The sequence below is a fragment of the Lampetra planeri genome, chromosome 7, assembly GCF_965212315.1.
Source record: "Lampetra planeri chromosome 7, kcLamPlan1.2.h2, whole genome shotgun sequence".
Taxonomy (NCBI): domain Eukaryota; kingdom Metazoa; phylum Chordata; class Hyperoartia; order Petromyzontiformes; family Petromyzontidae; genus Lampetra; species Lampetra planeri.
Genome location: NC_136113.1, coordinates 11,782,979 through 11,796,166, shown reverse-complemented (window position 1 = coordinate 11,796,166; position 13,188 = coordinate 11,782,979). Strand labels below are relative to the sequence as shown.

At 49.9% G+C, this 13,188-nt stretch overlaps 1 protein-coding gene across 3 annotated transcripts in view; it reads left to right on the top strand.

The window, feature by feature from the left end:
* LOC144719983 (solute carrier organic anion transporter family member 1C1-like) overlaps positions 1–13,188 on the top strand; it is a 32,908-nt gene that overhangs the window by 5,156 nt on the left and 14,564 nt on the right. For 2 of the 3 annotated variants that reach the window (XM_078596376.1, XM_078596378.1), the window contains exons 2-7: positions 3,232–3,330; positions 4,341–4,482; positions 7,082–7,214; positions 7,778–7,935; positions 11,313–11,459; positions 12,876–12,974. In XM_078596376.1, the coding sequence (XP_078452502.1) occupies positions 3,265–3,330; positions 4,341–4,482; positions 7,082–7,214; positions 7,778–7,935; positions 11,313–11,459; positions 12,876–12,974 (745 nt within the window). In that variant the 5' untranslated portion in view covers positions 3,232–3,264. The remainder of the gene's footprint in view (positions 1–3,231; positions 3,331–4,340; positions 4,483–7,081; positions 7,215–7,777; positions 7,936–11,312; positions 11,460–12,875; positions 12,975–13,188) is intronic. The other variant, XM_078596377.1, reaches the window with a different exon arrangement.

The following is a 13,188-nucleotide window of genomic DNA, read 5'->3' as shown; positions in this document are numbered from 1 at the left end:
GGCCCTGACCTCGACGGCGCACAAACATCGGCGCGTGCGACTGACCGCACGTTGGGTTAACCAAACCTGGCCCCGTGCAAAGGGGTCTGCTGATAGCCACGCGCGGTGTGTACGCATGGTGGGGGACGGTAGCGCAGCGGTTATCGCGTTGCGCGATATTCCACCCTGGCCACCCGGGTTCGATTTCCGCTCACGGTCGACAACCAGTGATGATTGCGTGAATGGGTTCGGGGCCTCCCCTAGGTCGACTTAGCCTCAAATAAGCACCTGGTGTGATGTGTAAACATCACCACTGCGTGGCCACCCACCTCCTCGCGTGCCGTGCCGGCCTTCATATGTGCTCGCTGCCAGCACTTGCCCCAAACGTCTGCACGGCCAGGAACGTTGCCTGGTTTGCAGGCGGCTTTGCCACAGTGGCGAGCGAACTGCGCTAGAAAATGCCGAGTTTTTCCTGGCCACGTACTACAGGGGAGAGTGGCATCTCTCCGCTCGACCGGGCACTGTTGTAAGATGAGGTGCGGATGGCCATGTGTGTTTGGGGGGGGAGAGAATAGAGAACAGACGGTGCATTCCTGCCTGCTCGCGTGCATTCCCGTTCAGCAGCACGGCCTTGACAGGCGAAGGGAGAGGGGTTTTTCTCTCAATATTGACTCTGGCCACGCGCATTGAGTGCGCGCCCTCGTGAAGCCGGCGAGCCGTGTCCGCCACCGCGCCCCGTGTCACCGAGACGCTCGCCAGCCACTCGCGTTCCCACTTCGATGAGCAACGTCGCATTGCACGGCGGCACTTTACACGTCGCTCGTTGTTGTTTTTTTAAAATATCAAATTGCAACTGAGTACGGTGGTGATGTCTGATTTAAAAAAAAAAGTTCACTCCTTTCGTGGCTCCGCCCATGCTGATCATCTCGTTTATTGACGAGGGTGCGGTGTTTGATGGTAACCAGGATAGCACTGGGAAAGACAGCCCTGTGATATGTGCCGTCTGTTGGAATTGCGACCGTGGTGTTTTGCTCTCCCTCGCACAGTCGATCCCTTCTTTATTGAGGGAGAGAGAGAGAGGAAGAGATGTACAGCATTAGTCCAGTAAACCCTCGCTATGCGCGAGTTCTGGATTCGCGAGTTTCGCATATTGGCGAGTCGTTAAATGTTAACCAATTCCCTCTTCGCGACCCGACTCCCGTTTTCGCGAGTGCACCACCGTCGCCAAAGTGGGGCGCGCAGAGTTTTTTTTGCATTCAAAAACTCTTTGCCAAGGTGAGGCACGCACTCTCTGCTGCCCGCTTTTGTTCTCAGTCTCACACGAATCCCGCTATTGTGCATTTTCGACTGTGAGTTTCAGAGAAAGTGTTGCGGCGAGCGCTCCCCCCTAGGGCTAAAGCGATAACTTTTGCGGCCTTGTTCTACAAACGCCCCCATTCCCGAGGTGCCAACCTCCTGAAATCCTCACCGACACCACCACCTCCATCCGTCGTCAAATCATAGAAGGTCATAACAAAAACCTTCATAATGTATTATTTATTGTGGTCATTATTATTAAACATTTACAAATTCCCCCGATGTTGACTCGTACCAGGAACGTAACAAAATTGTTCCCATTGTAAAAACAGTTTCGGCATTCGCGAACGTTTTCAAAACGTTACCTTCGCGGATAGAGAGGGTTTACTGTACTAGCGCACGGCAAGACTTTGGAATTCCCTCCCAATAATGTTTCCCCAAGTTCTTATAGCTTTGCTTATTGCATAAAACGTGTTAACAGTTATCAATTACAACTGTGATAGTGAAATGTCTGGCTTGTTTGTAACTATATCCAAAAATAATTTGCCCGAGTCCACTTATACTGTATAGTAAACATGATTTATTATTTAACATTGCTTTAATGTGAGGCAGTTTTATTTTTTCTCTGATTTCGATTCGCTGCATCGTGCTACTTTAAAAAAAAATACAATTTATCTTTTGCCATTTTGATGACTCTTGCAACTGAGACAATCTGGGTCTCTTAAGTTCTCAACCGGTTTCACACGTGAACTTGAGCTTATTGCTTTGGGTCTGTGCAAAAACAAAGGCAGCAGTGGTTGCCCTCTGGAGAAACTGTTCGCTACCATGCCGAGGCAACGTATTATTTGTACAATTTGTTCTGCAAAACGCAGATTAAGCACTTCCCCGTGGCTTACTTCGAGTTGGGCAATAACAGAGACACGGATGCTCCAGATTACTGAGGTCAGGGTAAAGTGCATTGAAATGCCTGTAGACCAAGCGCTGTTCATGCCTCTTTCGGCTGGCATGGCGCAGTCACATGCACAGTTTTGACCGATGGGCAATTCATGCCTTTCCTCATCTTTAATCTGGTATCACGTAGTGAATGTTCACTGACTCTCCCACATGTGTGGGGGAGTCATTTAAATCTTAAGTATGAGGAATTGTATCGCCTTGAAATACAGCAGCTGAAAATAATTGTGAAAAATTATAAAATAATTGTGAAAATAATAAACGAATTGCCCGTTTCCACGGTGATAGAATTCCAACAGCAATGCAGGCAAACTCTTATATAAGCGCACAACTTTATCTATCTGTGATGAACACATCACTCTCCGTCGTTTTAATGCAGGGGGCGCTGCAAACCTACGCGCCCCCTGCATGAATGACGGAGGCGCAGGGACAGACGTTCGATTGCGTTGGAATCGATCTGCAGATGGCGGTCTTCTCGCACGGCCAGCAGCTCTATGTCGCCTTATCTCGATCCCGCAATCCCAAATAGGTGAAAGTCCGCATCGAACCTAACCCCCAGCAAGGACATCTACTTAAGGACGATTGAAATTCACACGAAATGTCCTTTTCAATAAAGTCTTCCAGATGTAAAATGATATCAGCTTTTAATGAAGAAATAAAATTATCTAATTCAAAACATAATACAATTCAAATATGTTTCATTTTAAAACTTCAAAACGGAGCATCGAGTGCTTGCGTGAATGCGTCGTTCGTGTGCTATTTTTTTCGTGACTTTCCTGGCCGAAGGCTGTAAATGGTTGTGAGGGGCGTCGCAGGTGCCCCCGAACAACCCCTAGTTTGCGTATATGTACGTACTCTACTGCGCCAAGCTGCTGTGTGAGCCCATTGAGATTCCATGTGACCCCAAATGATCCGTCGCGCTGCAATTCCGTTAGCTGTGGAGCTGACCTACGCGATCAATTGTAAAGTCTCTCTTTTGTTCGTCCGTTGTTTCCCCATTCCCAGCAGTGCCCACACGCTTTGCGTTGGAATCAGAAAATGAAGTCAGACAAAGAGCAAGCCTACCCTCCCCAGCTCAAGCCACCTCGGTGGGCTAATATCAAGGTGCGAGTTCAAACAAAGGGTTGCCACCTGTCCAATGTGACCCGGACACTGAGAATTGGCATCTGTGTTCTTGTGGCAGGAATTTATTGTTACTAATATTTGGAGGCATTCGCATTCCTGCACCTCCGATTAGCACGGTCAGCTATGTACGATGCAAAGAAGTTCAACATACCGTACATATTCATGATGCCTCAGCAAGATGTTTTTATTACTTTGTTGCTTTTAATTTTGTGGCTTTCATTTTGTCATTGTGGTGACACAGGTCGCTCTTGCAAATGAGACTCATCCTGGTCTCTTCAGGTCTCAACTTGTTCCACGAAATAACTTTGAAAGTAGAAAACGTTTGCTATCTTGACTGCCTCACTCCATTCTGTAATGCCCTGCACCAGCTTCCTGCTAACCCCAGCATCGTCCACTCCACAATCGTTTATCATAGCCCTCAAAATAAATAATGGCATCAGTCGCTGTCTTCATTCTTTTCCTCCCACTGCCTCCACTCCAAAATCACGTCTCGGTTCTGTACCACAATCACTATCCTCTCTATGTGGTAAACTTGTTCTGTCTCTCACACTGTCTACGCTTTTCCATCTTAATCTGCCACTCACTCTCACTCACTTTGTCTATCTCTTGCGACCACGTCCTCTCTCACACAAAGACAAATACAAGGATGCTCCGTATAGCCTAAACAGACTGTTGGGGCAAGTGCTGTTAGCAAGCATCTATGATGGCCGGCATGGTACACGAGGCGGTGTGTGACCAACACCACAGTGGCGATGTTTACACATCGCAAGAGCTACTCATTTGAGGCTGAGTCGACCCAGGGGAGGCCCAGGACCGGTCCAGATAATCATCACTGGTGTTGGTCGCCGAGTTCGTAGCGCAGTGCGTTATCCCGCTACACTACCGCTCCCACATAAAAACACACACACACACACTTGCCTCTCTCCATCATTAATCTATGTCTCTGTCTCCCCCTGACTCCCCCCCCCCCGACTCGCCGCACCCTGCAGGTCTTCCTGCTTTGCCTGTCGCTGCTCTTCTTCTCTAAGGCGATGTCCGGCAGCTACATGAAGAGCTCCATCACCTCCATCGAGCGCCGCTTCGACCTGCCGAGCTCCGTGGCCGGGATCATCGACGGCAGCTTCGAGATGGGTGCCCACTGCCACTCTCCCCAAGCCCTACGCCGCGCCACTCATTCAAATATCCACGTTCCATCCCTTGGACAAAATGTAAACGTAGAACTGCACGTGAATAATCCAATTTTCTGAGATGGAACATCTCGTTTGCAAGGGTCTTCAGCGTGCCGATTGACACATACGTAGCAGACACGTAATGATTTGTAAAGAGACACAATTAAAATCTGCGGTTTACTCACCCATGCGTGATGGCAGTTGGTTGGCTGGGTTAATGCCGCACTTTACAAAACGGTTCTTATTCGAAACGGCAGTGGGTGTGTGCGAGTGTTTGAGGGTTTGTGTGTATCTGTGTGGGGGCAATGGCGCAATGGTTAGCGCGCTGTGCTCCAAATCCAACGACCCGAGTTGCATTCCCCGTTCACGGCCAACACCGCTGACGATTCTCTGAAACAGTCCTAGACTTCCGAGAGGTCAACTCGGCTTCAAATGAGTATTTGGTGCGGTGTGCAAACATCGCCACTGGAGAGACAAAGGTGGCCGGGCGTGGTGCTAGCCATCCATCGATTCGGATGCCGTGCCAGCCTACATAGGTGCTCGCTCACAGCACTTGCCCCAACAGTTTGTGAAGGCTACAAGGGGGGGTCTTCGTTTACGAGTGCGTCTGTGCGAGCGCGTGTCAGTGAACGTGGGCTGCAGGACGAACAGCTTTCAAACAGGCAGTTCTACGTTTATATTTTGTCCAACCGGCGACCACCGTGCATAACAGGTGCTATAGGCTGCTGCGGGGCTACGTTATGCAACAAAATACATTGTTTCACTGTACTTTGATCATAACTTGCCCGCAGTCACCCCCCTGTGATGAGGTCGAGTCAACAACAACAGCCGCCGTTCGCCACCAAGTGGCGGTGACGTCAACCAAGGCGCTTGTGCCAGGCTTTGTGCACGTTGAGAAGCAGAGTCCACTAACCCCATGACCCGCACTCATTGAAGCAGTGGATTAACGAAAGGCGCTGCGCTCGTACGCGTGCAGTGCGAATAATCGCGCCGAGTGTGGAATCACGATACGCGTCGTTCCCCGCTCGTAATTAAACGTTGTGAGGTGACGCATGTTTGGGCGAAGCGCACGGCCAGGTGCTGGTGGAGTTGGATAGCTTCGGCGACTGAATCAATCTCCACCGCCGCTCGCCTTCCTTGCACCCAGCTGCTGTATGCAGAGGCCCTTTGGACGGTTCGCCCAGCAGCAGAAAAAAAATATTAATTTTTTCCCGTGGAAATTTGTTCTCTCGCAGTTTTCCGGTAAACACGTGCCAATCAGTGCGTCCGTGGATAAACTGCGCACTGGAATCGATTATTATCGGTTCCTGCCTTTTCGGAACCGGCAAGCGATATGGAGAGCACATGCTCATACACGGTGTGGGTTTTAGTAATATCGATACCAGGTGAACCGTCGCGAGAGGAGTGGTGACATTCCGTGCCGTAGATCACGGAGTCAACAATGTTTATATCGACTTCAAAGCCCAATTGAGAACAGGAGCTCATTCATCCATGGGCTTCCTCAACCCTCACCTTACAGGCAGCATTCCAGTTGCTGCCTTTTGCTAACAATGGGGACTTTTGATCCCCACTGTGTTCGCTTCCGTTCAGCCTTGCTGTTTGTTATGACAAACCCTAGTAGGCCAACATTGTTCTTTGGCTTCGTGCTGCATCACGTGTACTCATGCCGTGTTCTCAACACCATAAAATAATCTAACCCGCGGCCATGCCGAGCCATGCCTTGAACTGCCCGAACACAGCAAATTTCTTGTCCAAACAAAAGCTTCAAAGGCCACGTATCTCCGCACGCTCGTCTCTTCCAACTTCCATCATCTACCCCCCACCCCACCACCACCTCCTCCAACGTAATCGTATATTTCGTATAAGTTTCAACACATCCCCATTGGCCCTCCCCGACATTATCCTGATTGGTTCCACGGGCAACTTTGGGTGAAAGTGACGGTTTGGCATATTTTCTGCAGACCGGACCCGGACATTTTTCCTAGTGAGCCATGCGTCTACCCAAACTATGCAGTATCCTGTAATTAAATTCGGAGCAGAACCACCAGCTCATGATTAAATCAATACCACCTCGAACACAGATGCTAATTCCTGTACCCCGGACAGGTGAACATCCAAAATTCAAAATGTATGGCTACCCGAGTGAAGTGTGCAGCTTTCTTAAGAAAGGGAGCCACACAAGCCCGCTCTAAGTGTGCTCCGTGGCAAAGTAAAATGTACATTTACATACAATCTCAAAACTGCAGTGGAGCATGCCAGCGGCCATGGCCCCCTTGCTGTGACCACGGCAGGATATCGAGATCCCTGTGCGTGCGAATTTGATCTCTGATGGTTATGCACAGCAACGCGGTCATCTCGGTATTTGCTGTTGTCATCTTAGTCTAAAATGAGTGCTTGGCGCAGTCGTGTGAGCAACCATCAGCACTGGGAAGACAAAGATGTCCAGTTTTTAATGGCTGCAGCATAGGTGCTTCCTAACAGGCTGAACCCAACCGATCTAAAACAACAATAATACAGCTAAGCCGGGGAACACCTCTCTCTCTCACTGCTGTTGCCACCAGGCAATCTGCTGGTGATCACGGCTGTGAGCTACTTTGGGGCGCGCTTCCATCGTCCTCGCATCATCGCAGCCGGAGCCACCCTCATGGGGCTGGGCACCCTGCTCATAGCCCTGCCGCACTTCCTCATGGGCAGGTGAGCTCCTCCTTGCACCCGTACACAACTAGCGGGGGGCGATGTTGTAATTGAGCCATGACTGGTCTGATATCCATAATGAGAATCTGCTCACATGGAGAGGTATGCTAGCCAGTGCCAGTGGAACCTTCACCCCAGCCCGCACCCATCGTCGGTTTAGCCCAGAGACTGCGTCCTTAAAGCAGGGAGATAAAATCATATTGACAGCGGCACCGGTCGAGATGGAGCGGCGAGTGTCACAGTGTCCCAGTGTCCCTCTCTCCACTGCCCCACCCCACTCTCTTCTTCCCCTTTGCCCGTCCACAGCTGCCGTTGTAAAAGGCAAAGGTGTAGACCTGCAATAGCGTGCTCAAGCGACTGCCGGCGGGAGGGGCCTCCACTCTGGCGAATTCGAAAGGGTGTTTGATTTCCCCTTCCATGTTGACCGTATGTTTTGGGAAAGGACTGGGCATGCCCACACTGTGGTCACACATCCATCCTGCTGGCTGGACAGACGCAGCGGGAAGGGAGATGGAGGATTTGAGAACAGGTACTCGTGCTCAGCGCGTGTGTCCCGCGCGCAGGTACTCGTACGAGAGCATCGCCCTGGGGAGCGTGAACGTGACTGCGGATAGGCCCGTGTGTGCGGCTCACGAGGTCCAGTGGGGCGCCTCCGGCGAGCTGTCCCAGCGTCCTCCGCTCGACACCCAGGGGCCGCGGTCACCATCGCCGGCAGACGAAAGTAAGAGGTCAATGTCACGATGACGTAACAGGCACAGACAACGGGGCGTTAAAGATGTTTTTAAACACCAAATAGGCACCTGTTCACGCGGCATTAGGTCTGCATTGGCCGCGCACACTTGTGGTAAAATGTGCAAACGACTATGCTTTGATAATGTGTGCTTTTCACAAGCTATTAATGTCCTTTGGTTCTTTCGGTAAAGTCACGTAGGTATTTATACGTGACTTTACATCTTTAACGCCCCGTTATCTGTGCCTGTTACCTACGTGACTTTACCGAAAGAGTATGGATTCCTGCAGTCACGAAAGCTTCAAATCAAGCTATTAATGCTCTTTGGCATTCGCATTGTCCTTGTAGTGTTTGCCTTTTGGCAGCATTTGGTCAAGCACTGGTGAGACAAAGGCATCAAAGAGGCTTTATCTGGTGTAGGCCAATCCGCAGAGGTGGGACAAAGTCATTGTTGTGCAAGTCACAAGTAAGTCTCAAGTCTTTGCTCTCGAGTCCCGAGTCAAGTCGAGTCAAAGATGAGGCAAGTCCAAGTCGAGTCTGAAGTCATCAAAATCATGACTCGAGTCTGACTCGAGTCCAAGTCGCATGACTCGAGTCCACACCTCTGCTAATCCGTTTCAAGCACAATGCAAGCATTATCAAATCATGCTTCACCACGAGTCCGTGTGGTTAATGCAGACTTGTTGTCACGTAATGGGTGTCTATGTTGGTGTTTTAACATCTTGACTGTATTATGCCAAGATGGGTCAAGCATTTTTTTTCTTAATACTGAGTGACTTATCTGGATGACCAAAATGTCAAACGCAATAACACAAATTAACATACAGCAAGGATGCTAGGAGGAAGCAGGCGAACAGCTGTGTGTGTCTCTGTGTGCGTGCTTATACATCGTGGGGGAGCCGCAGTGCAGTCACTTAACACGCTGCGATACGAACCCAGTCACCAACATTACATTCCCGCTCATGGCCAACATCAGCGGCGATTATCTGTACCGGTCCCGGGCATCCCCAAGGTGGCCAGAGCCTCAAATAAATACCTGTTGCGATGTGTGAACATCGCCACGAGGGAGACAAAGGCGACGGGGGGCCGCGGGTGCCAGCCAGCCACCCCCTCGTGTGCCGTGCGGTGCTCGCTCACCGCACTCCCCCCAACAGTCCGTGAAAGCGACGAGGGGGATCTTTCTTCTTGGTTCTTTCGGTAAAGTCACGTAGAAGGGAAATAATAAAATAATACAAATAAACATAATAAAATAATTCTCACGACGTTTCGGCCGCAACGCAAGCAGCCGTCCTCAGGTAAAGAACAGGGCTGTCGGAAAGACAGCGTCTGAATGAACACCACCAGGCTTGGCAGCGTATATTTAAGCTTAACGTGATTTTACCGAAAGAATCAAGAAGATGAATCCCTGCCGTCACGAAAGCTTTAAATCGAAATTTAAGAGGGGGATCTTTGTCTACGAATTCGCGTGCGCACCGACCGGCAGTGCGTCAGTCTCTCTCTTCACCTGGGTTCGTTCCTCCCCTCCCACGGCCGCTTCTCCCCGGCTTGTACAATGTCTCTTTTATATCTCCATTCATTAAGTCTCCCAGGTATATCCCCTTCCAGCGTTACCTTCTGTGGAATGCACGTGCTTTGACAGCATTCTACCCCCCACCCACCCATTCTCCCCAGGCCGCGTTTCCACTCACCCTTGCCCATCGCTCGTTAATTAGGAGACGTTGGCAACATTATTCTGCTTCTGTTTAGCTTTCCCTGTTTCTATCCGGCGCTAACCCCCCGGGGAACTCCATCAGTGAATCTGTTATGTCTCCCGTGCCTCTCTACGATCTCGATACGGCAACTTTACTTGGTCACTGCACGAGCAGATTAGACATTTGAGCAAAACTAAGCAAATGGCGACCACGTTATAGAAGACGTTGAAAACAGCGTACAAACGTAAATCAATGTTACATGAAATGAAATGCATTTCATTCAACGAAAATAGACTTACGCTCTCACCATGGATGGGGAAAAGGCATTTGACAGGGTTGAATCGGCCTCTCTGTTTTCGGGTGATGGACAAATTCGGCTCCCCCCCCCCCTCGTTCATCGACATGTGCGGACTCCTGCACGCTAATCCTATGGCCTCGTGTGGTTGCAAATGACTTAACATCTTGCAACGTTGCCTTAAGCAGAGGTACAAGGCAGGGGTTGCCCTCTTTCACCTCGGCTGTTTACCCTGGCCATGGTCCCATTTGCTGAGAGCATTAGGAGAAGTCAGCAGATCTCAGGAGTAAGATGTGGCGCTACAGAAAACAAAGCAACCCTTTATGCCAACGATGTCCCCAAATCGCGTTCACAAACCATGAGGTCTCAATTCACCCCTGTTTTGGCCTGAGTGAGGAAGCATGGGGGAACTTCTGGATATAAATTAAATGTTTAACACGTAGGCTTTCGCGACCAATATCATCCATACGAGGTTTATTTTTGCGGTTAGATCACGTAAATATGTGTCGTTAAAACCGCCACCACCCGACACAACCGACTAGTAAGGGTTGTTACGTAAACAGAACGTGCCAATTCGTCACTAGTACAGCACACCGGTGTGTTGGAGAGCCAAGCCACAACATTTAAAATCTGAAACAAGTGGACTTTTCCACAAATCTGGCTGTCGCCTGATGAAGCTTGTTGTAATGACTGGAGAAACGTCGCCCACCGCTTCATGAGATTAGCGCCTCCTGATGTACCCCTCTCTCTTGACAACAGCGCACACACCTCGGTGGGACGTTCAGTACTCAAGTTCACATGCTTCCCTTCTTTTGCCCTCCCTTCTTATTACCTCCACCTGAATGGTGCAGTGAGCCCAATCTCCCCCCCACCCCCCTCTCATAGGGCTCCTGTGCATGGAGCTTCTGTTCCCCCTCTATTCTGCGATCGGCGTTTTGTACCGGGCTCGCATTGAGTTGTAATAAAAAAAAACACGAAGCTACGCAGCTTAGTGCAACAAACTACGTTAACCGTTAAAAAACTTAATTACGCAGTTATTTTTAGTTGTGTAATGAGAATGATGAGCTTTTGATGCTTATTAGTGACAATAAATAAGCAGATGACACAACTCCCGCACATATCTGTTTCTCCGCGTAAAGACTAGATTTCTTTAAACATCCCATCTGCCACACGGTCTCCTGGGAGTGCCAATTATATGTTTTAATTATTATTATTTATGTTTATTATGATCTGAGTTCGAGATGATAAAGAATGTGGTGTTCCTCGATTTTTTTCGTCACGAAATCTGGGGCACCCCGAGCTACTTGGGGGGGCCATACGCTTCTGTTCGATCTGCTTCTGCTCAGCGGCTCCCGGTTGCGTCGTCCGCGTCTCTCCCGCAGGCTGCCAGCACGAGACGCGCTCGTTACTCTGGGTGCTCGTGCTCGTGGGAAACGCGCTCAGAGGCATCGGGGAGTCGCCCATCACTCCCCTGGGAATCTCCTTCCTGGACGACCACGCGCGCGCCAACAACTCCGCCTTCTACCTGGGTGCGTGCGTGCGTGCGTGCGGTCGGTGGAGAGGCCAGATCCCGGCGAGCGGTCGGACAATCGGAGGCCGTCCTTCAGGCTTGCCTGGGACATCAAATCATGTTTAGTGGTAATGATTGAAAGGTAAAAGTCCAGTCCCGTAATTGCTTTCTGAAGCTGTTGCTGGTGGAAGAGCCTCATCTCGAGGGAAGTCAAACAGAGAAGAGGGTATTTGGCCTACTCTTCCAGATGTATCGGAAGAAGTGGGAGTGAGTACCCACACAAGTGGGAGTGAGTACCCACACATGTGATCTGCCGGTCGACTGACTGGTAAACCCATTTATACTGCTGGGTGGAAAGAGGTGGAGGGTGGGGGGAGATTTAAGAAACCTGCCCCGTTGTTTCAGCTGCCCTGCCAGGCGGAAGAATCGAACCGATAACCTCTGGATTGCAAGTCCAGTGTGGCAACCATAACACCGCAGCAGCTTTGCCTTGTAATATACTAGCTTTACTACCCGGCTTCGCCCGGGACTTGGATTCACCACGCCCGGCCGCCTTTGTTTTCCCAGTGGCGATGTTCACACACCACACCAGTTACTCGTTTGAGGCTAAGTCGACCTAGGGGAGGCCCAGGAGCGGTTGAAATAATCGTTACCGGTGGTGGCCGTGAGCGGGAATCGAACTCGGGTCGCCGGGTTCGTAGCGCAGCGCGCTAACCACGACACTACATGCGTTACGCTTCCACGTGCGCGGGTCACGTGACAGATTTAACGTCACAGCTCACTTGCCGTGCAAAAAAATCTATGCATTATTGAGCTCCCCACCCCCAAAAGTGTATTTTTTTAATGTTTGCATGGTGTACAGTCTGGAAAGTACCCACATGGCAGATTTCCAGTTTGTTGCATGTCGGAAAGTACTCTAAACATTTTGAACAGACACAACATATTCACAACTTTGCCTTTTATATATATGGAGATAACACAGGAGGCACCTTTTGAGTTCATGATGCTGTCTGTATGTGACCAGTTGTATTTTGCCCTGAAGGTGAACCAAATGGTATTTTTGCGTGACGAAAGGCCATAGACATCTGATACAGCATGGGGTTATTGAGCAGATCTTACAGAACGTTCTCTATGAATACAGAGGTCGCGGCCTCAGACTGTGCTTCGAGCTTTGTTCACTGTGACTAATTGTGTGGCTACGAGCCACCGCGTGTCCACTATGTACATATCAATGAACACCCTGGACACTCGCAAACTAAATATTCCACCTTAACAGATTTTCCTGGTGACTTATAAGCAAAGGAATCATTCACATCATTTTAAAAAGTGCCAACTCAATCTGGGACCCTTCCCTCTAAATGCGGAAGCCAATGCTTAATTTGTCACTCGATAATGTGTCTTTGTGCGATGCATGTCCACGTGTGTGTGTGTGCAGGCTGCATCATGACCGTTGGTCTCATGGGCCCAGCTGTTGGCTTTCTGATTGGTTCCTTCTGCGCGAGACTGTTTGTTGATCTGGGATTCATTAACATGGGTAAGTTTGGCCCCAGATCGCTGGCACAGAGTGGCGTCGCAGACATGGCTCCAGAGCAGGGGGTCTACAACCAAAATAATATGAAGAGAATTTTTTTTCGAATTCGGTAAAAAAGAAAACAACTCAATATTTCAAGAGCCGAAATGCGTATGGCAAATGCGAGACGGTGGTCCTTGATAAATGACGTCACGAAGCGGTCCCTAAAGAGCCGCAG